This window comes from Cupressus sempervirens, chromosome 5 (assembly GCF_028749045.1).
Source record: "Cupressus sempervirens isolate cs-2001-9-10 chromosome 5, ASM2874904v1, whole genome shotgun sequence".
NCBI classification, from domain to species: domain Eukaryota; kingdom Viridiplantae; phylum Streptophyta; class Pinopsida; order Cupressales; family Cupressaceae; genus Cupressus; species Cupressus sempervirens.
Genome location: NC_143122.1, coordinates 631550689 through 631571945, shown reverse-complemented (window position 1 = coordinate 631571945; position 21257 = coordinate 631550689). Strand labels below are relative to the sequence as shown.

The 21257-nt window shown below is 35.1% G+C and overlaps 1 protein-coding gene across 2 annotated transcripts in view; it reads left to right on the top strand.

The window, feature by feature from the left end:
- The window catches only part of LOC149557485 (Calcineurin-like metallo-phosphoesterase superfamily protein), a 146377-nt gene that overhangs the window by 26788 nt on the left and 98332 nt on the right, over positions 1 to 21257 (top strand). For both annotated transcript variants that reach the window (XM_089832136.1, XM_089832138.1), the window contains exons 4-5: positions 78 to 192; positions 499 to 531. In XM_089832136.1, coding sequence (XP_089688262.1) covers positions 78 to 192; positions 499 to 531 — 148 coding nt within the window. The remainder of the gene's footprint in view (positions 1 to 77; positions 193 to 498; positions 532 to 21257) is intronic.

Sequence of the window (21257 nt, the reverse complement as noted above, 5' to 3'; positions counted from 1 at the left end):
TGCGCCTGTAACAGGATTTTTATAACAAGGATGTTGGACTAATAATCTGTTTCTTCATTTGGCGCAATATTTATCAGGAGATTTTGGTGATGAGAATGTAGAATTGGTTAAAGATGTCAGCAGTCTTGATCTTCCAAAAGTGGCCATTTTGGGAAATCATGACTGTTGGAATACAGGAAAGTTCTCATCAACGTAAGTACCAGCTCTACTTATTTTGGAGAATATTGTAGACCAGATAAGATGTTTTTCCCCCTCAAGCTACTCCTATTTTGCCAACTTTAATGACAGTTAAATTTCATATGAAAATTTTTGATGATGAAAATTCTATGCTGTTTCCACCTGCAGCTGTAAAAAATAATCCCATCTTAACAAAATATATTTATTTTTCCATTTTATATTCTGTTTTATATATGCATTCTTAAGCAGACAAATTTAGGGATTGTATATAGATCTGGTAATCTGTGCTGATTCTTGCAACTCCGGAATTCATATTTACAGGGGAGTGGACAGTGTGGAAGCTCAACTGTCCAGGTGAGCTCATTCAGTGCAATCCCATCTTTATTTTCTTGTTGTATTATGAAATTGGCAATAAGGGGAAGGGATGTTGACTATTAGCTATACAAAATGTGATTCACATGGAATTTGTATGATTTTGGTATAGAGAATGTTGGGGAAATTTGTTCATATGCCTATCTAGAGCCTTTTTGGGGTATTTCCTGACGTTTTATTTCAAACCTTCCAAAACAATAGTGTAAATTTTGATTGAGGCATTTCCAAATGTTTCTTTCCGTGTCTCCTGCAGGTAGACAAAAAGGCACCTTTGATTTGTATACATGAAGGTGGTCGTGAGAGAATGAGCCTTCCTAAATAAGCAGTAGAATCTCCCTCTAATCTCATAGGTGGATGGGACAGTGTAAAATGAAGCGAGTCTCTGTGCCATCCCCAAGCCACAAAGCTAAAAAATCCTTGACTATTTTGTCATTGATGTTAGAGGCTGATCATCAAGCTCTCATAAATTTTGGAGGACTATTCAAAGTAATAGAGGATTGGAATGAAATGTTTATCAAGCTACTGATAATTCATTTGATCTTCATCAATTGTTTGGCTGTCTGTTTGAGCTACTTGGCTATAACTTGAGCTACTTGGTTGTTTGGTTGAGCTACTTGGCAGCATGCTTGAGCTGCTTGATTGTCTACTTGAGCTGATTGGTTGCATGCTTGAGATGCCTAGTTGTTTGATGGTCAACTTCACCCTTGTTAATTCTGGTAGGGGTGGAGTGGGTTGGTGTGAGTGTGTTAATGTTAACATTTATCTTTTTAGGTTAAATTTAACAACCATATACAACCCTTGTTAATTCTGGTAGGGGTGGAGTGGGTTGGTGTGAGTGTGTTAATGTTAACATTTATCTTTTTAGGTTAAATTTAACAACCATATACATGTCAAAATCATAACATTTATTATAAACAAGGTATTTAAAAAAAAAAAATTTAATAAAAACTACATAAAATATTTGCTAAAATTATAAACTTTGGAGATTTAAATAATTTTTTTTATAGAAATTAAAATAAAAAACTTAAATGAGTGCAAAATAAATAAATAAATAGAAATATAAATATTTGTAGATTAAAATTAATTTATAATCATTTTATAGTAGAAATCTATCTGCATTTCTTTAGATAGATGTTTTTAATATATCCATACTAGTGCCAAGTGTAGTAGAGAATAAAGTAATATTGTATTTAGCACTTGTTAAGCTTGAGCGGGTTGGGTAGTTAGGGGGTGAGGGAATGCATCGGTTGCTCTTCCCAACCAACTGGCCCTTTTTTAAGCACTTGGAATATTGATAATGTACTCATGATATTTTGGTATGAATAAAGTAAATCATTCTCTCGCCATTATGATATTGTGGTAATCAGGCACATACTATGTTATTACTTTGTAGGCATATATCTTGTTATCCTGTGAATGTAAGTAGTATTTCCATTCTACATTTTGGCGCCGTTGCTTAAGTCCGAACTCGGAGGTCATTAGCAAGCTAGGATGGAGTAATAGGAAGACTAGTCCTTCCACGTATACAAGTAACAAATAGTGACAGAGAAGAGGAGGAAATAACTAGAAAAGATTAGTTGACATGCAATTTGGTGACAGCTTGGAAAGTTGCAGTCGATTAGTACGTGCAAAGGGAAGCCCCTAAGAGAACGGTTCCTGAGGGCATGGTACGCAACAAACTTTCGGTGCCACCAATGGTGTACGATCTACTGGGGTAGATTCCTTGCCTGTTGGCACGAAACTTGTTACCTGTTGAGTAAGAAAGAGCCGAGATATTAAGGTAACGTAGGAGGCAACAAGTACTCCAGATGTTTGTTGAAAGGAGGACATGGGCACGTATTTTAGAAGAGGGGGATAATTCCATGAAGGGAAATAAACACTAAGAAAATTCATGCCCCTTATTGGAAACAAATATCCAAGGCGGGTACCAGATGAAGAAATTGAGGGGGAAGCAGCCGTGAGGACATTATGACTCCAACAGTAGGAGGAGGGGCATCGTTACTTAAGGGGGCAAGGGGACCCCACCCGGATCTAAGAAGGGCTGATTGAGCATACAATCGAAGGAATAGCCAATTTGGTTATCTCCGAGACACCAGTAAGGAAGTTAGGGTGTAGAAACCCAGAGACCCCAGCAAGGAGAGAACTTCAAGAGGAGCGAATCCTACATACAAGAAAAGAAGATAAAGAATCAAGTCCATCCGGAGGGAACTTCTAGTCAAGAGAAAGTGTTCCCTCAGGAAGCCATTAGGAAGAAGTTTTCCATCGAGAGGAAGTGTTCCATTAGGAGGAAGTGCTTTGATAGGAAGGAGTGTTCCATCTAGAGGAAGTGTTCCGTTATGAGGAAGTGTTCCAGGGGGAGGAAGTGTTCTCATAGGAAGGAGTGTTCCATTGGGAGGAAGTGTTCCGTTAGGAGGAAGTGTTCCATTGGGAGGAAGTGTTCCGATAGGAAGGAGTGTTCCATCGGGAGAAAGTGTTCCATCGAGAGAAAGTGTTCCGTTAGGAAGAAGTGTTCTATTGGGAGGAAGTGTTCCATTGGGAGGAAGTGTTTCGATAGGAGGGAGTGTTCCATCGGGAGGAAGTGTTTTAATAGGAAGGAGTGTTCCATTGGGAGGAAGTGTTCCCATCCCACTTGGAAGCAAATAGGCAAGAGGGGGTATTCCACCAAGAAGAAAAGAGGGCAACATAATGGCAATAGACAAACAAAAATTGCATAGACTTACTGAAGATGGTTCAGAGGACCCCATGCGTCATTGTAAAACATGCATAACCATATGGCAAGCTAACGGAGAGAATAATGTTCTCCGCACAGCCTTCGAGGGAGAATTTAGACTCCTGAGGGACGATGATGAAATAGTGACCGAGATTTATAATACAAGGCAAGGAAAAAAGTGAATCTGTTAAAGCCTACAAGAGAAGGCTAAAAGAGTTGATAGGAAAACTTGACAACAAGCCTGCATATGGACTAAAGAAAAGGTTGTTCATTGAAGGACTGACACTGTTCTCTAGGAAAAAGATGAAAATAGTCCCACTATCAACCTTTGTGGATGCATGTACTCGTGTAATGGACATAGAAAGTGAGAACAAAACCTCTAAGGCAAGAAGGCACAAAAGTGCAAGTGAAAGTTTAGAAGAAAGTGAGGACGAATCCAAAACCATCCAAGCCTTAAGAAAGGACATGAGAAGATTAACGAAGGGGGTAAGGGGGATTAAGGAAGAGAAAAAAGAAGGGAGGTAGCTTTGGTGCACAGATTGTGAAAAGGAAGGCCATACAAAAGGGGCATATCCGAGGAAAGCATTTTGTGAGATTTGTTAGGTGTTGGGACATGTAATCAAAGACTGTCCCTACAATCTAAAAACACAGAACACTCAAGTATTATTCACACAAGGAGAGCAATCTACACCACCCTCCACTCCTCCAAAGAACACAAATACAAAAGCCTCACTAGGAGGATATAGAAATAATAGAAGAGGGAGTAATAATAATAGCAACAACAACAATAACAACACACCCCGACGAGAAATCCAATACGATTCTAAGGGAAGACCTATGATCCAATGTAGGAGGTGCAATGAATGGGGACATTTTGCACGAGATTGTCAAAGTGGAGGACAAAACGAAGGAATGCTGTGTAAATGGTGTGGATCAAGCAATCATGAGGATGCGAACTGCCCCAGGAAAAAAGGGGTGAACATGTTGGATGTTGAAGAACGAGAAAGTGAATCCTTGCCATCACAAGGATGCAAGTTAGGAAACTTGTCTACTCGGATGCTATGACGGACAAGGAAGGATTTCTCGAAGCCAGGAAAGACATTCAAGATAACATGCCAGCAGAAGGGAAGGTAATGCTAGAAAAACTTTCTGCTGATGGGGGTGTACCAAGTATCATGAGACAAGTACTGGAGACCACCATCCCTATGAAGATTGCTGATTTACTGGAAACATTACCTTAGTTGTAGGTAGCATTAACACAAGGGGTGAGCATGAAAGGGATAACCTCCAAAGAAAAGAAGAATGAAGAAGCACACGTTGGGAAACAAAATAACACCCTATTCACTATAGGAATTGGGAGGACACCAACAATAGTGGAAATGGAAATACTGGGGTATAAACTCTCGAATACTATTGTTGATGGAGGCTCTGGTGTAAATGTCTTATCTAAAGAGACATGGAAGGCAATAGGGAAACCCACGCTTTGGCCACCTACATTTCAACTGGTGGGAGCAAACCAACACGAAATTAGGCCCATAGGACCTTGATGGGACAAAAGGTAGTTATTGGTACACAACAATTCTTCCTTGATTTTGTGGTTATTACTCTAGAGAAAAAGGGGTATGATGCTTTACCGGGAAGGGGATGGTTGGTTACAGCCAAAGCTACCCAAAATTGGAAATGGAACACTCTGTCTATTGAGTTAGAAGGTAGGAAGTACACCATAGATCTAAAGACCCAGTCTGTAAGTCAGGACATGGCATCGGATTTAGAAGCAGAGGGAGAAGACCATGAAGGAGTGGAACCAGATGAGGAAGGGGTGCTCAGATTTGGGGAATGCTCAGAAGATGAAACAAGCTTCCTCAATGAATTATTTCACTAGCAGATGGGAGACTATGAAGTTTTCCTGCGAGAATGTAATATGTTGCAAGTCCAAGAATCGGAGTCCAAGGAAAGGTATTCAGAGGGCTATAAGAAATACAAAGAAGGTACGAAATTCCTTAGTAGGACACCAACACACATATTTGAGGAGGTAGAATACAAGGAAGAAAGAAGGTCCTTAGCTCAATAGGTGAGGAAAGTGGCATAAAGGAGGAGAGCATTTTGGCACGACAAACATTTAAGGAGAATGAATTTCAAACCAGGCCAATTGGTACTCAAGTATAATGGAAAGAATGAGATAAAGCTAGGAAAATTTAAAATCCGGTGGTTGGGACCATATAGAATAACACAGGTTAAAGAAAATGGGGCAATAAAATTGTCAACTCTCGATAATAAACCAGTGAAGGACTCAGTTAATGAGTCAAAATTAAAGCCATATCAAGAAAGAGGGAAATGCATAAGCACTTATTATATCAATATAAAGGACACTTCCAAACTAAAAGAAGATATAATATTACAGAGGGAGAGAAAGTAAAAAGACCTAAACCAAGAAAAGGGGGTATATAAAGTACACAAAGGAGCTACCATATTATTTCCCAAGTGTGAGCCTTGTGGGAACGAGAAGACCAGAAGAAGTTGAAGATAGACAATATGGACAGAGTTGTACGACCACAAGAAGGAGAAGGAAGGAATCCAAAGGGGAACACATGTGGCGTACAGACCAGGGGCAAGGATTACACATGGTTGAGAAGGAGCCCATATGAGCAAGGTAGTACAGACAAAAAGGTTGATAGGAAGCTGTACAGATGACCGTACGTGGGACAGGCCATATAGAGAGATCAATTGAGAGTAGTTGTACGAGTTGGACATATGAGGAGGGTAGAGGCCGTATGGAGTAGGGTTGTACATAGGAAGGCTGTATAGAGCAAGGTCGTACAGAACAGAGGAGTACGGAGAGGCATATAGATTAGTTGGATTGATTGCAAGATGGTGGCAAAAGACAAAGTTATTAAAGGCTTTTCTAGTACAAGGGCAAAAGAAAGATACAAGGAAGAGGCCGTATTAGAAGGAACCACCTATATTGCAGAGGGGCCCTACACAAAGATTGAGATAGGCCACATATACAATAACTGCCCGAGTCAAAACCAACTTAAAGTCACATTCCTCCTAAATACCACAAAATGGTCAAGTTAAGCCTAGGAAATCCTAGCAAAGGAAAGATCTTTGATTCAAATAAGAAGAAATCCGTATTGCTCGTGAAAATGAAGGAGGTGCAAAAATCTACAGGCAAGGGGGACAAAGGGAAGATCACAAAAAGGATCAGAGCTGCCAATATTTCTTTTGAAAGCGTCATGGGCAGTGAATGCCGCACTTGGTGGGAGCTAGAACAGACTACTTTTCAAGACAAATGGAAGGCTGAGAAAATGGCCATGGAAGAGGCCTGGAGAATTTAAAAAATGACTTGGGACACATGATCACCACAGCAGAGACAGAGAAGATGGATGCCTTGCGGGTACTACAGGGAATTCAGGCAAAACAAAAGGCAGCTGAATGCAACCTGCAACAGCTCTAGGGAGCTCTGAGTTCAGGAATGTCTTCCCAACCCTCTTCCTGAAGTCCAGTTTTTGTTCTAGTGTGTTCGGTAGTCGTCTAGAAGAAGACTTCTTTTTTTTGGGGGGGATAGATGTAGTAGAGAATAAAGTAATATTGTATTTAGCATTTGTTAAGCTTGAGCGGGTTGGGTAGTTAGGCAATGAGGGAATGCATCAGTTGGTCTTCCCAACCAACTGACCCTTTTATAAGCACTTGGAATATTGATAATGTACTCATGATATTTTGGTATGAATAAAGTTAATCATTCTCTCGCCATTCTGATATTGTGGTAATCAGGCACATCCTATGTTATTATTTTGTAGGCACATATCTTGTTATCCTGTGAATGTAAGTAGTATTTCCATTACACAACAAGTCAAATTGACATTCATCAAGTGTTTAGAAAAAGGGGTCAAATCCAATGAAATCTTAATTGTAGAGATCTCTGTTGAAATTTCAAATATAGTTGTAATAGGTGTATGATGAAAAATCTAAATATGGTTCCATTGCATATTCATAAATGTCTAGTGTTTCTATCCAGGAACAAACTCATTGATTTTAGCCTATGCTTAGTGTAACGATGTAAGAATCCTGTTGTATGTGAGTTGGGTGGCTTGAAGTAACGCCTTATGCTATAATGAGTCGTTCCTGAAGAAAACAAATGATCCTTCAACCATGCATCTATAGAGCTAGTGGTTCTCTTTTAGTAGTGTTGATGGGTTCTTTTTGTATCATGTGTTGATAATTCATTTATTGGCTGGGTGTTTTGGAGAGGGGTTGCTTTTTGGTCATGGACTATTGTGTGAATTAATATTATTCATGGCATAACTATCTTAAAGCATTGCGTTATGAGAACTATATTTTGAACGTAGAGTTTGGTTGATAAACGTACATTGACCAATCCTCTTTAGATGTGGGTATGTTCTTTTTGTTATGGTAAATCGTTGTTGTTGTTGTAGTTGTATTAAACATAGGAGATGAAAGTTCCTTATATGGACTTACATAGACTATGTTTCTAAAGAAACAATCATGAACTAAAGACAATAATAGGAGCTACCTAATAAGCTAAAGATTAATTAAGATAACCATTAAATAAATATTATAATATTCTAATACCCTCCCTTAATGGTCATCAGCTAACTATTGTCTTTTGGTCACAAATTCTTTAGAACATTCTATTGTTGCTGAGATGCTCCTTGGATCTAGAAAATGTTAATGACTAAGAAGCCAAAATTCGTCCAAAAATTAACAAAGGAGGCTGCCCTTTCTTCAAAAAGCTTTGCAAAAAGTGAGAAGAGCATGCTACTAACCCTCCCAAAATCAGCAAAACATCTGACCAGAAATCATCACACAACATCCAACTTGATGTTGGATAATAGAGTTGCTCTTCCCTAGAGACATAGACAAACTCTGAGGACGAGTAGCATAACCTTGAAAAAAAATTGAGAAACCCTCTGAACTTTTTAGATGAGCATAATGCCCCAAAATAGACTGCAAAAAGTCAGATTTTTTTTTTCCAGAGATAAGTCGGAAAAACTAGACATGATCGTTGAGGTGAAAAATCCATCAAAACTAGACAACAAAATCAAAGATACGGATCACGGAATACGAAGTTTCATTTTTTAGGAAAAACTGTTAAAACCCAACAAATAATTTTTGAGGAAAAATTTATAAACCCACTAGATAATTTTTGAGAAATAAAATTGTAAACCCATTTAGAAAATTTTCAATGGAAAAAATTATGAAAACCCATTTGATAATTTGAGGAAGAAATTATAAACCTATTAAAAAAAATTCAAGAGAAAAAATTATGATAACCCATCAGATAATTATTGAATTTTTTTTATAAAATCACCGAATAATTTTTGAGGCAAAAATTATAAACTCATTAGATAAACCTTTATGCAAGAAAACAGGAGAGTGCACATGATAAAAGAACACATGCAAGAACATGCAACTCACAAAAAGAACATGCAAGCAACATGCAAGAAAATGCACTTTCGAAAATTAGAGACTCTTGCTGAAATCAATAATTCACACAATCAAAACCCTTAACTGGGCTTACAATTTTTAGCCAAAAATCTTTGAAGATGAATCACAAAATTTTCATAAAATACCTCCAATGGTTTTTGTTTTAAAAATCAAAAAACAAATTTCTCAAAAAATTTCCAAATTAAAAGAAGCTCAAAATTTTGTTAAAAAGTTCGCCAAATTTTAGAAAATCTCATCAACTTGCTTTGGTACCATGTTATTGTATATCAATTTTGTTGTTGTTGTAGTTGTAGTTGTGTTAAAAAGAGGAAACAAAAGTTGCTTATATAGATTTACAAAGACTACATTTCTAAAGAAAATGTTGAAGTGCGATCACTGCAAATGTAATAGCACTGCTTGTTTATTTTGTGTGTTCCAAATGCAGTGACCTCTCTTGCCTTTACATTGAAAATGAGGCAAGGAGAGACATGTCCCATTTCTATTCATTATGAGATTAAAATAATGACAATTGATTATGTAACTATATATATATATATATATATATATATATATATATATATAATATCTTTGAATCATTATTATATTAATTTCTCCTAATACTGTTTTAGATATATATCTATATATATTATCTCTCACAATAAAAAATATATATCTATATATATTATATCTCTCATTGTATATATATATATATATATATATATCTTCAATAGATTAGTCTCATAGGATTTATTTGACAAAATCTACAAAACATCAACACCCCCTCTTAGCTAGGGAGGATAAATACATGATATAATATTGCGTCAGCGCAATATCAAGAATGACAGGTTTAAAAATATCCTCGATTAGAAGATATTCACCACTAGATATCATCTCATGATATTAGGATTAGTGTCCTCATAATATAAAGTCGCATGATATTCACCAAGTACTCTGAGTAATGATCTCTTGAATATCAAGTTGCATGATATTCACCAAATACTTAAAATGGCCATAAGGTATGTGTACCCGTATCCTCAATAATACTTACCATAAGAACATTATATTCGTGGTCTGTTTAAGGAAATTAATCCACCATGCATGATATAATCTATCATGACCTACATAGACATCATAAGATATCCATCATAATAGAAGATTAAGTGATTGTAAGATCGTCACCTTCCAATAACTTTAACAAATACAAGTGATAATCATTTGGAAGTCGTCACTTCCTCATGATGTACGCTTGGGCAAGCCCATACAAGCATGACATCAAAATTCTACATGGAGTCACTACAGATACTCTTTGTTGTCCTACATTTTGTCACCACAAAATGTAGGTAACAGTACAAAACTTATTCAACTTAGTTTCACATTTCTCTGAGTTTAATTCATTATTTAATTGGTTAGTATTGATCAATCAATCGACCCCAATTGATATAATGAATTTTTTTACTGAAGGCTTTTGTCAAGTCTTTTTAGTTTTTCTATTTGTCGAGCCTATGCTTGATTTTTGAAGCCTTCAATGTCATTTTTCTCATTTTTGAGTTTGTGTTTGTTGGTTTTTAGTTCTTTGGTTTTGTTCAAAACATTGCTTTCGGTTTTTCCTTCAATTTGTTCTATTTTAGACCTTAATTGGAGTTGGCAATCAAAAGATATGACCAGTTTAGTGCCCAAAAAGTGAACTCTCTAGGTGCAACTGCACGAATTAAAAATATCATGTTATAATTTTAAGTTGACATTCACTTTTTGAAAAATATAACATAAATTCACTTTATGTTATGTTTTAAAGTTACTTTATCATTTTGATTTTTAACTTAAAGTAAGTATAGTGCACTTTATGTTATATTTTTAAGTTGTTACTTTTTAATTTTTCACTAAGTGACTATATTAACTATATAGTTTGATTTAATTATTGATTTTTAAACCAAAAGCTCTAGCAAATATTACTTTTAAAATGATATTTGCACATTATATTTTTAATATGATTGTGTAAATGTTATTTATGGCCCATTTAAGTAATATTTCATCAAAAATTAAGTTGCCATGTGCTTATTTAAATCACTTAAGTTGTGCATCTCATTCTTTAGACCCATTTGCATATTTTAAAAATATGCAAATTCATCTAGAGAGTGAGCTTTTGAATTAAAAGCATGTAAATGCCTCTTATTCAAAATATGCAATGGCCTCCCAAGAATGAGCTAAGCATGTTGCATCTTTTCAAAACATGCATATGCACTCCAAGAGTGCGTTCAACATGGGCAAGCACATAAAGCATATTTTAAAATATGCACATGCATCTTGAGAACCCGTTTTTGGTCCAGATGCATATTTTCAAAATATGTAAATGCACTCTAAGAGTGCGTTTGGGCTTGGAGAAGCCAAATACATGTTTTTAAAACATGTAATAGCACTCCAAGAGTGTGTTTGGACTTTTAACACATGTTATTGCCTTTTGAGAACCTGTTTTTGACTCTTAGGGCAAAAATGTCCATGTCTATGGCCTCCAAGCACATGTTTTTGATGGTTTTGCTTAGATTCTTCCATGAAATGACTTGAAATCTCTTCCTCAAGAGGCATTTTTCATCCTTGTGCATTTCCATGCATTTGGCATCCCTATTCATGTGAAAAAGGTTCATTTCATGGCATTTTTGAGCCATGTTTTTGTGAAAAATGCCTAGATTAGGGGCAATTTTGATCACTTTTTGGCTTAAAATATAAGTCGTTTTGAGGTTTTCATCTATATATATGCTATTGAAGAACTTATTTTTGCCTTTAGATGTCAAAAAAAACTTCATTTCAAGCTTTAATGAATCACGTTTTTGCTAAAAAACACCCAAAAAATTGGGGTATTTATCCACTTTTATGCGTTTTGAAGTCACTTTTTTGTGTTTGGGTCCATGTATATGCATTTGGGGATGGCGTTTTTGCATTCCCAAATAAAAAATGACTAAAAAATATGCAGTTTTTTTTGCTATGTTTTTGCAAAAATGACCCAGATTTTTGCATGAAAAGGGCATGTTTTTGTTCAAAAAACTAAAAAAATGACATTTCCAGCCGATACGTTTGGATCAATACGAGTTGTTTTTGAGTTTTAAAGTATGCTATTGCCTTTGGAGACCATGTTTTTTGGCATTTTCATGTCAAATTCGACCCTTCATTACTCATTAATATTTGTTGAATGCAAGTACAAAAGAAGTCAAATATTTGTTTGTGAATTTGGATTTGGAGGAGAATTGGTCTTCAAGTCTATAATTCTTGCAATTTTGGCGCTTTGATCTCCAACTAAGTCTCAAACTTGCTCATCAATTCATGCTTATCTTGCTATTTCCATGCATAGTTTAGCTTGAAGTTGCACACTTGTCCATAGATATGCCATGAAAAGTGCATTTTTCCTTTAAATATGATGGAAACTCTCATTTTCATACTTTTGGATTTTCCCCAAATTCCAAATTCGAATTTGCACACGAAAGCAACTTGCTTCTTGACATGTTTGAGTCTAAAACCAAAGGCATGTGTTTCTTTTGTGCTTATTTTCGTTGTTTGTTTGCTTGCTTTCTCATTTTTCCTCTTTTGGAAGAAATTGCAAGTTATTTCCCAAGAACTTGAGCACCTTTCACTTCACTCCACCTTCGACCTCTTTGTGCAAGTGCATCGTTTTATTCCATCTACGCCATTACATGCCAAGGCACATTGCATCCATTCCTTTCATATGCAATTACAAGAGCAATTACACGTAATTCCACTTTTCATGTCATGACACACTACATCTCATTCTCTACGTGTGATTACATGTAATCTCACCCTTGTAACATACACTTTTTCTGGTTCTTTAACTAACAACTACCATATCAAGGAAATATAGTTATTACTTCATTTTCATAGGAAGTCAGTTAAATTAGTTACGTTCATAAGAATGAGATTAACAGTTAAAAACAGTTATACAAAATTCTATAGCTAAGAATTGAAAACACCTTCAATGGATTTACTATGGAAATTAAAATCTACATACTATGGAAATCGAGATCGAATCATTCTAGGGATGCTTTTGCAACCACTCAGGTTAGTCCACAAATATTAATATGAAATAACATTTGACAACTACCATCTAATGCCACTATATCAAATTCAAATGCCGATTACCATCAAATACTACTATATCATTTAGGGCATCACATACCACTGTATTAATTAGGGCATCCATTACCATTGGATTATTTAGGGCATTAGATACCACTGTATTATTTGTGGCATCAATACCACTGTATCATTTAGGGTATCAATTACCATTGGATCATTTAGGCATCAGATACCACTGTATCATTTAGGCCATCAATTACCATTGGATCATTTAGGGCATCAGATACCACTGTATCATTTAGGGCATCAATTACCATTGGATCATTTAGGGCATCATATACTACTATATCATTTAGAGCTTCAGATACCACTGAATCAATTAGGGCTTCAGATACCACTGTATCATTTAAGGCTCCAGATACCTCTGTATCATTCATTTCCTTTCTGATTGCTTAAGAGTAGAAGATATGCTCATATTTAATATTTATATAAACGAAAGACTGAAATAACAATCCATCAGATAAATCTATCTCTCACAACTAAGTGTAAAATAACTGCAACGATGATATAACTCAATTAATCTTACCTTCTTCTTGCATATACTTCATAAAAGTAAAAATACCTGTTTCCGACAAACAATTGAATGCATAGCTTATCTTTGTTTGATGCACATCCAATATCTTGTGGAGAGGGGAAATATTGTCAAGGGCTTAACTTTCCAACCTCGAATTAGAACTTATCCCCACACAATCTCTAACAAGAAAGACCCTCCCTACTCGGAATAGACAGAGAACATCTTGTCATCCACTGAGCATCTTGGTATCTAATCACACCACTCAACTTGATAGCAGGAGAATACAATAAACATGACCATGCATGAGCTATTGAATGATTCCTTTTAAAAATGTTAAACATTGTTATGTCACTACTGATTTTATTTCTTGTTATTGCAGTTTCTATCTCACCTCTTCACCTATGCCATGGCTATACAGTCGGTGATTCCTAGGTGTTTAAATCTCAGAGCAACCTGCTCTTTCTGGTAATCCTTAACTGGTAAAAGAATATTATAAGTTTCCTGCTTATTACAAACTGTAACTTGAAAGAAAAACTAGCAGAAATGTCATTGATTTTGATTTCCAAATTGTATATTTAAATCATGATTTTATTGAATCTTCAATAACTCTTTCTCAAGTGGTTCTAGCCAATGATTGTATCTATAGTTTAACTGTTATGGAAATCAGAAACCAGTAGGAAATGATAAGAAGTATACAGCTATGCTTGGAACATGATTGATTATTTACTTCCAACTATTCACAATCTGTGATTTCAAAGATTATATTCTTTAAAACTTGCAAAATTTAATATCATCCAATTCCAAAGTCTATTGGCAAAGATAACTTATCATTCCATGTTATGGACACTTCACTATGCTTATTGGTAAGCAACTCCCTAGAGTTATATAGTTATAAATGAGGATAATCTACAGTTGTAGATATGGAAATCAATTGTAATAAAAATATTTGAATAACATTAACTGGAAATGATTAACACATGACCTAATATAATTTTGGGTCTGTCCTGATGTATTTGCAAAAACAACTTGGTAATCCGGCTATCCTTCAATTGCTAAGAATGTATCCAAAGAATGCTAAGATACTCATTCTTTTGTGATGATCGATTCACATACAGCAAGGTTCTAAGACGTTGCTTGTGAATAGAAACTACAGATTGAAATAACAGTGAACGCTGCTTAAGAATGGAAATACTGGTTGAATTAATAGTGAATCCGACTCTTGCAATAACTGGAAAACGGGTGTATGATGGGTGGAGAGGAGACTAGAACATAGTAGAAGGTAGTCGGGTGTATAAAGGCAAAGAAATTTTGAAAACGTAGCAGTAGAATGAAATTAGGAATATGGATTATGGTGCCCGACTCCTCTCACGGCTTCCATTATAAAGACCTAGCCGTGACTTCTTGGCGTCCGTAACATAAAAGATTATTTGTCAATTCAAATTGCCAAGTGTTAAATCGGTTAAAAGCAAGAAGGAATAAAATTGGAATTAGAGTTGGAAGATTATAATTCGAATGTTATTATATTTTGAATATTATTATAATTTTATATTTATATATGTATATATAAATATATTAAGGAGGTGACATCATTTTATTAAATTATTATAATGTAATAGTGCCATTTCATTTTTATATCTATATGTACATATATACATATATATTATAATAATATGGTAAAAATCCTTTGAGGTACATTTTATATTTTAACTCAATTATTTTATGTTTCTCAAATTATTTATTTAAATGGCTTATGCAATTTCATCGATTATATCCTGATGTTCAAGTTGCTAGATTCTCAACCCATTTGCCCAATGATGGTGATGCTCCTGTTCCTAATTCTTTTTTGATAATGCTTTTACCCCTTCGACGTGCTTCCTACAAGGAAATTCTCCGCAGTTAAATCATAGTATCATAACAAGTTATAAATAATCATAATGTCTAACCTCCTTTTTCAATTCCATGAATTTGTGATAAATAATCAACTAGCATGTTATCTTCACATGAAATTATAACGACTAACCATCTTACTATTTCGCAGGATTATAACAAATTTAATTGTCAATTGACTTCATGTGAACCTCAATGGCTATATGAACATTTTAAATTAGGTCAAAAATTGGGATGTAACAACCCTCCATCCACATTCACATGCAATTTCATCCTTCGTTCTCATTTGTATGCATTTCCATCTTCCAAACCTCAATGCATGGTCGTTTTACATGTAATCCACTTTACGTGTAATGACATCCAGAGAACCTGTTTTTGAGTAAATGTGACACTTTTAAAGTCAAAAGTTATCATTTGCACGCATCTATATGCATCCCAACTTGCATGCTTAAGCATATCCATAAAAGCCCATCATTGCCTACATGTCATCCATCTTCCTAAGTCCCATTTTAGCCCTTTGCATGTACTTTCCATATTACATCCAATTCATTACATATGTTCCATGAGTATCTAATCAATACTCCGAATATATTGTTCCTTAAAGATCCATTTTGCCAATATTGTCATGCAGTCAGAATCCATATCTTCCAATGATGGATTCAATCCCATTGAAACTTTCATGTTGTAGCAAGTCAAGATATGCCAGGATTTCTATATAGAATGAAGACATCCAGTAAAGAAGGCATGCTTAGAATCAAAGAATCGGTAATTCATTTGGTCTCCATTTTCCCAATGTCTGTCTGAGAACTTGAGTTCATGTGGGAATGCACCAAGCACTTTGCTTCAAGAAAAAGAAGAAAAAGTTAAAGGTGTTGATGGAAAGTTATTCCGAGTTTACATCCGAACATCGTCAAGAAGGTTTTCAAAGTGTCAGAGATTCTAGAATGTGCCAATCTACAAAGGAGAATTCACGGCAACTTGAGCAAGAAAAGCTTGATCACATCAAGTTTTCAAATGACAACGGATAATTCATCAAAGAGAGTTAGAGGCTATCAAAAGACATAACAACATGGTTATCAAGGTGAATGCAATGACACAAAATACAGGAACTTACAATCCTATGATCATTTGGGATAGCATTGCCAAATACAAGACCTTTCAGAATAATCCCTAGGATTGTTTCCTTCTCTTCCATCTTCCATCTTCTTTCTTCTTCTTTCATGTTTGTAATTGAAGAGGATGTATTATATGAAAATGTGTAATTACATGTAATACGATTTACATGTGTAATGACATGTACTCCAATAATTTCTCTTGTTAGTTAGATCAGGTCAAAGTTGGTTGAGTTGCTCCCACTTTTTCTTCCATCTTTTTCTCAACTCCTTTGCCTATATAAGGAGTGCCCCCTCATTGTAAAAATCATCTTTTGTTTTATGCAAGAAAGCTTTGGTACACTTGTGCAAGCATAACTTTGATTGTGTAATACAAATTTGAGAGAAAAGTGAATAAAAAGAAGCAATTGGATTCAAAGCTTTGATTGGAAGCAATTGTGATAGAGCAAATTAGAAGCTTTGACTGTAATTTGTACCTTTTGTCTTTGATTCATGTTATTATTGTGTGTTCAATAATAGAGCATAGTGAGTTAAGAAGCAATTGGATCTGAAGCTTTGACTGAGAGTGGTTGTGGCAATACATAGACTAAGAGCTTTGATTGTAGCTTGTATTATCATCTCAAATTCACGAAAAATAGTTAGAATTTCCTACTTCTGGAAGTCTTTGTGCCCCAATGGTAGAGGTTATTCATATAGAATAGGTTAAAACAAGACCTAGAGCCAAACTCGTATGCTTTTAGCTAGCCTTTGAGTTAGTGTTGGTTTATTGGTATCACTGTTTACAACTTTAGATAGAAGTGTAGTTTGAGGTTTCATCTTGCCCATTACTCACTCCGCGGGTAAGTGGATTCTTTCCTGAAAGCTAAGAGGAAAGAATATTGGTAACACCCCTTACAAAATCTCTCAACTTCTTGCTTACCTTGAGTTGATCCAATGAACGGTGAGAAGGGGGAGCCTTCCCTTTAAGGTAGGAGAGACTTTGTCTCACATGCTGCTGTTGGTCATCCTATTTTGCGATTGGATTTTACCCAAAACTGTTGGTTGCAAAATATCCACCCAACATTCTCATATGATGTTGTCATGATATCTACCATGAACCATATCAGAGAATAAGGGTTGTCACCTCAAACTTCTCTCTCAAAGAAGAAATTATTTAACAAATATTAATCTGTTGATCTTTTCATCCAAGATTGCTTATGATAACCTGTCAGACTCCCTCTGAATATGATATCAATCTTCTAATCTCCTTGTCACCCTCTGAATTTGATATCAATCTTTGTTTTCTTTATTCATTTTCTTTTTCTTTGAATCAAATCTCTATTTTCCTATCTTCCACTTGTATTCTTCCTTGACTTCAAATGATCTGCTTTTATTTACATTCAATCATCGCACACACTTCTCTTATCTCAAAATCGGTCACTACTTATATCAACGATTTGTACCCTTTGGATAGATTGTAACATACCAATTTTTCATAAACATTGTAAAATAAATATTTAACTATCAACTAATCCCAATCATATTACAATGACTACCATCAACTAATTATAACTAGAAAGAAATAATTGTTACTTAAACTATTTGTAATTTAAAAACTACGAATGTAAAGGAAATAATAAATGATTAGATTGCTGTCAATCTAACATGTTCATCTGTAAATAAAGTAGCAACTATAAGATTAAACATTTAATATATTCCTTTATATGATTCTAAACCATATGCTTCTATGATTTCAAAAGTAAAAGAACATATAGAAATGATGGAGAGTTCCCTTTATCTTGTTGTCCAAGCCTCAGCATTGGTGAGAGAAGCATTTACATGGGCTTAACCTCCCAACTACGGACCATACTTTTCCCCTCACATCCTATCTTAATAGAACGACCCTCCCTACCTTAGAATCGGCTTTGGGATGTTCTTAAGTCTAGCCATTTGAGCCATCTGGTGGTTTGAGTGTCCCATTAGTTATTACTAAATAATTGAAGCATCTGGACAAACAAAAAAAGATCTCATGATCAACACATTTGCCTATTTTTACCTTGGCCAAGGATTTCAAATTGGGTTCGTAAACTCAATCTCCACCTCTCGACTTGACAACATGTTTCATCATTAGGACATGCATGAGCTATTATATGTATTTTATTTCTTAGTTATCTGATTTCAATCTTGATTTTGTTTGCAAGTTAGATTTTACAGCTCTTCACGAATCATTGACCTTTCTGCAAGTTGAATTTCCTTGGTGTCAATATAATCCAATTCCATGCAAGGTAGCATGTTTAAGCTTTGCAACATTTGGATACCTTCCAAATTATCTGGGTTCAAAATAAAACTGAATCACTGGTGTGAACTCAGGGTATTATTGTTATTTGACAAAATCATGAATACTCCATATATATCAGCAGATGGTATAGTGGATTATCTCTAATATTACAGTCTTAACCGACTAAGGAGGTTGAATCATTTTAGATTGAGAAAGAAGAATTAAGGTAAATGGAATATGCATGAGAATAGGTATCGATTTACTACTCATTCAAATTCTCAGTCTTTCGTATGTGGATGTAAGACAAGAAACATGACTCTGGACAGTTAGACTAAATTATTAATTCGGCTCATTAGCATTTACAACATCAAAGACAATTTTGGACTTCTACAGATCTCTAAAAGTTATCAGATTGAATGATAAGGGAATACGACTAAAAAATAAAAACAAGGATGCAAAACTTGATCTCCAACACTGGTTTCTCTCTCCGCCAACTGAAATTCTTTTTTCCCGCCGAGTATAGCCTTGATGCGATTCTATTGCTGTGGTTTTAAATGAAAATTCAGAGGAACAATTTCGGATTTGCAGTGATAGAATGGTTTAACATGAGGGCGGGATTCTCAGAATTAAAATGTAGCAGATTCTTGGGAGAATAGAGGAAATCACAGAATGGAAAAGTTTGCTCCAAACGATCTCAAGGATGGACTTTTAATGGTCAGCCGTGACCTTTAGGCTACCATCGGTTATCAAGAAGCTTTTCTTTTGATTTCTTCATAAATTCGAAGTTTTGAAAAGAAGAAATAAGGAGGGAAAAAAGAATTAAAAGTTGAAGTGTTCAATCTTTATTTTATTATTATTATAAGCTCTTATGTACTTTTATATGTGTATCGATGAGATGACATCAATAGATTATATAATTATAATTTATTGGTGCCACTTCATCTTTATAGATATATATGCGTATTTAAGAGTTTATGATAATGATTAAATAAGAGATTGTCAAAACTAAATCTTCCAAGGTATGATTTATATTTAATTTAAATTATTTAAAGTTTTTATTTTATTGTTCTCATGCGGTCCTATAATGCAATCTGTGATCAAGTCTTCGTATCCTTTCCAAGGTAGTCTTAGGTCATACCTGTCGAATCTAATGACTGAATCCATCGATCATCCCCTTCCAATGATCCCTTTAGCAATGCTTCCCCTCTCCTCAGTCTTCTTCCTGCAATCACTCGAGCAATACATTCTCACCAAGACATTAATTCAAAAATATATTTATCGTTAATTCTAATCAAAATAATTGTCAATCATCTAATGACAGTTATAGGTTGCTTGATTGTTTTCCTCAACGTCTAAATTAACTAACTCATTTCACATGAATATGAAAGAAATAATTCGTTATCGGTTGGTACAACATATTTAATTAACTAACTTGTTTCACATGATTAGGAAAAAGAAACAATCTGTTAACAGTTGATACAACGTATGTAATTAACTAACTTGTTTCACATGACTAGGAAGAATAAATAATCTATTAGCAGTTGATACAACATATATAATTAACTAACTTGTTTCACATGAACATGAATAATTCGTTAAACCAACAGTTATGATCGAATAAAAAATTAGGGCAAAATTTGGGATGTACCATACCCACACCCTTAGATTTTTCATTGTCCTCGATGAACATAACAACAAAATTTAAGCAATACTTAGATAGTTTAACAAGAAGAAAAGAAATGTTCAATTCTTAGTTTTAGTGAAAAGATGGGTATATTTTTGAGAAATTTCATGATAATCCTCCCAGTTGGCATTATCCTCAGCATACTGGTCCCACTGAACCTTGCATTGAGTCACTTCCCAATTTCGTAAGCGTAGCTTATGTACCTCGAGTATTCTGAGTGATTTTACCTCTACCACCGTTGGTTCTCGTACCTACAATAATTTCCAATCAATCATATGTTCATGATGGGTAATATACTTTTTAAGATATGACACATGGAAGATGTCAAGCATCTTGGCAAGGGCTGGTGGTAAAGCAATCTTGTAAGCTACTGGGTTCACTTCTTTCAAAACTTTAAAGGGTCCCACATATCTCGGGGCTAGCATTGCGTTTTTGCCAAACTTGATAGTACTTTTCTGAGGTTTAACCCTTAGTAATACCTTATCCCCTATTAAGAATTCCCTAGGTATTCTTTTAGCATGATCATAACTTTTCTGTCTGTCGTTTGCTTCCTCTAACCTTTGATGAATCAGGATTACCTATTCCTCCATCTCCTGAAGCATTACAGGCCCAACAATGATTCTATCCTCTAGCCAATTCCAACTTATTGGGGTTCTGCATTTACGACTAGATAAGGCCTCAAAGGGAGCCATTCTAATGGTGGACTCTTATGAGTTATTATATGCAAATTCTACCAAGGGTAAGTATGTTTCCCATTTGTACTGTTGGTCCATATAGTATACTCGTAGAAGATCTTCTAATACCCGGTTTATCTGTTCTGTTTGACCATCTGTCTCTGGATGATAGGCTGAACTAATGTTTAATTTAGTACCCAAGGCTGAAAATAATGTTTTCCAGAACCTGGAAGTTATCCTAGCATCCCTATCTAAAATAATTTTCTCCGGAATTTCGTGCAATTT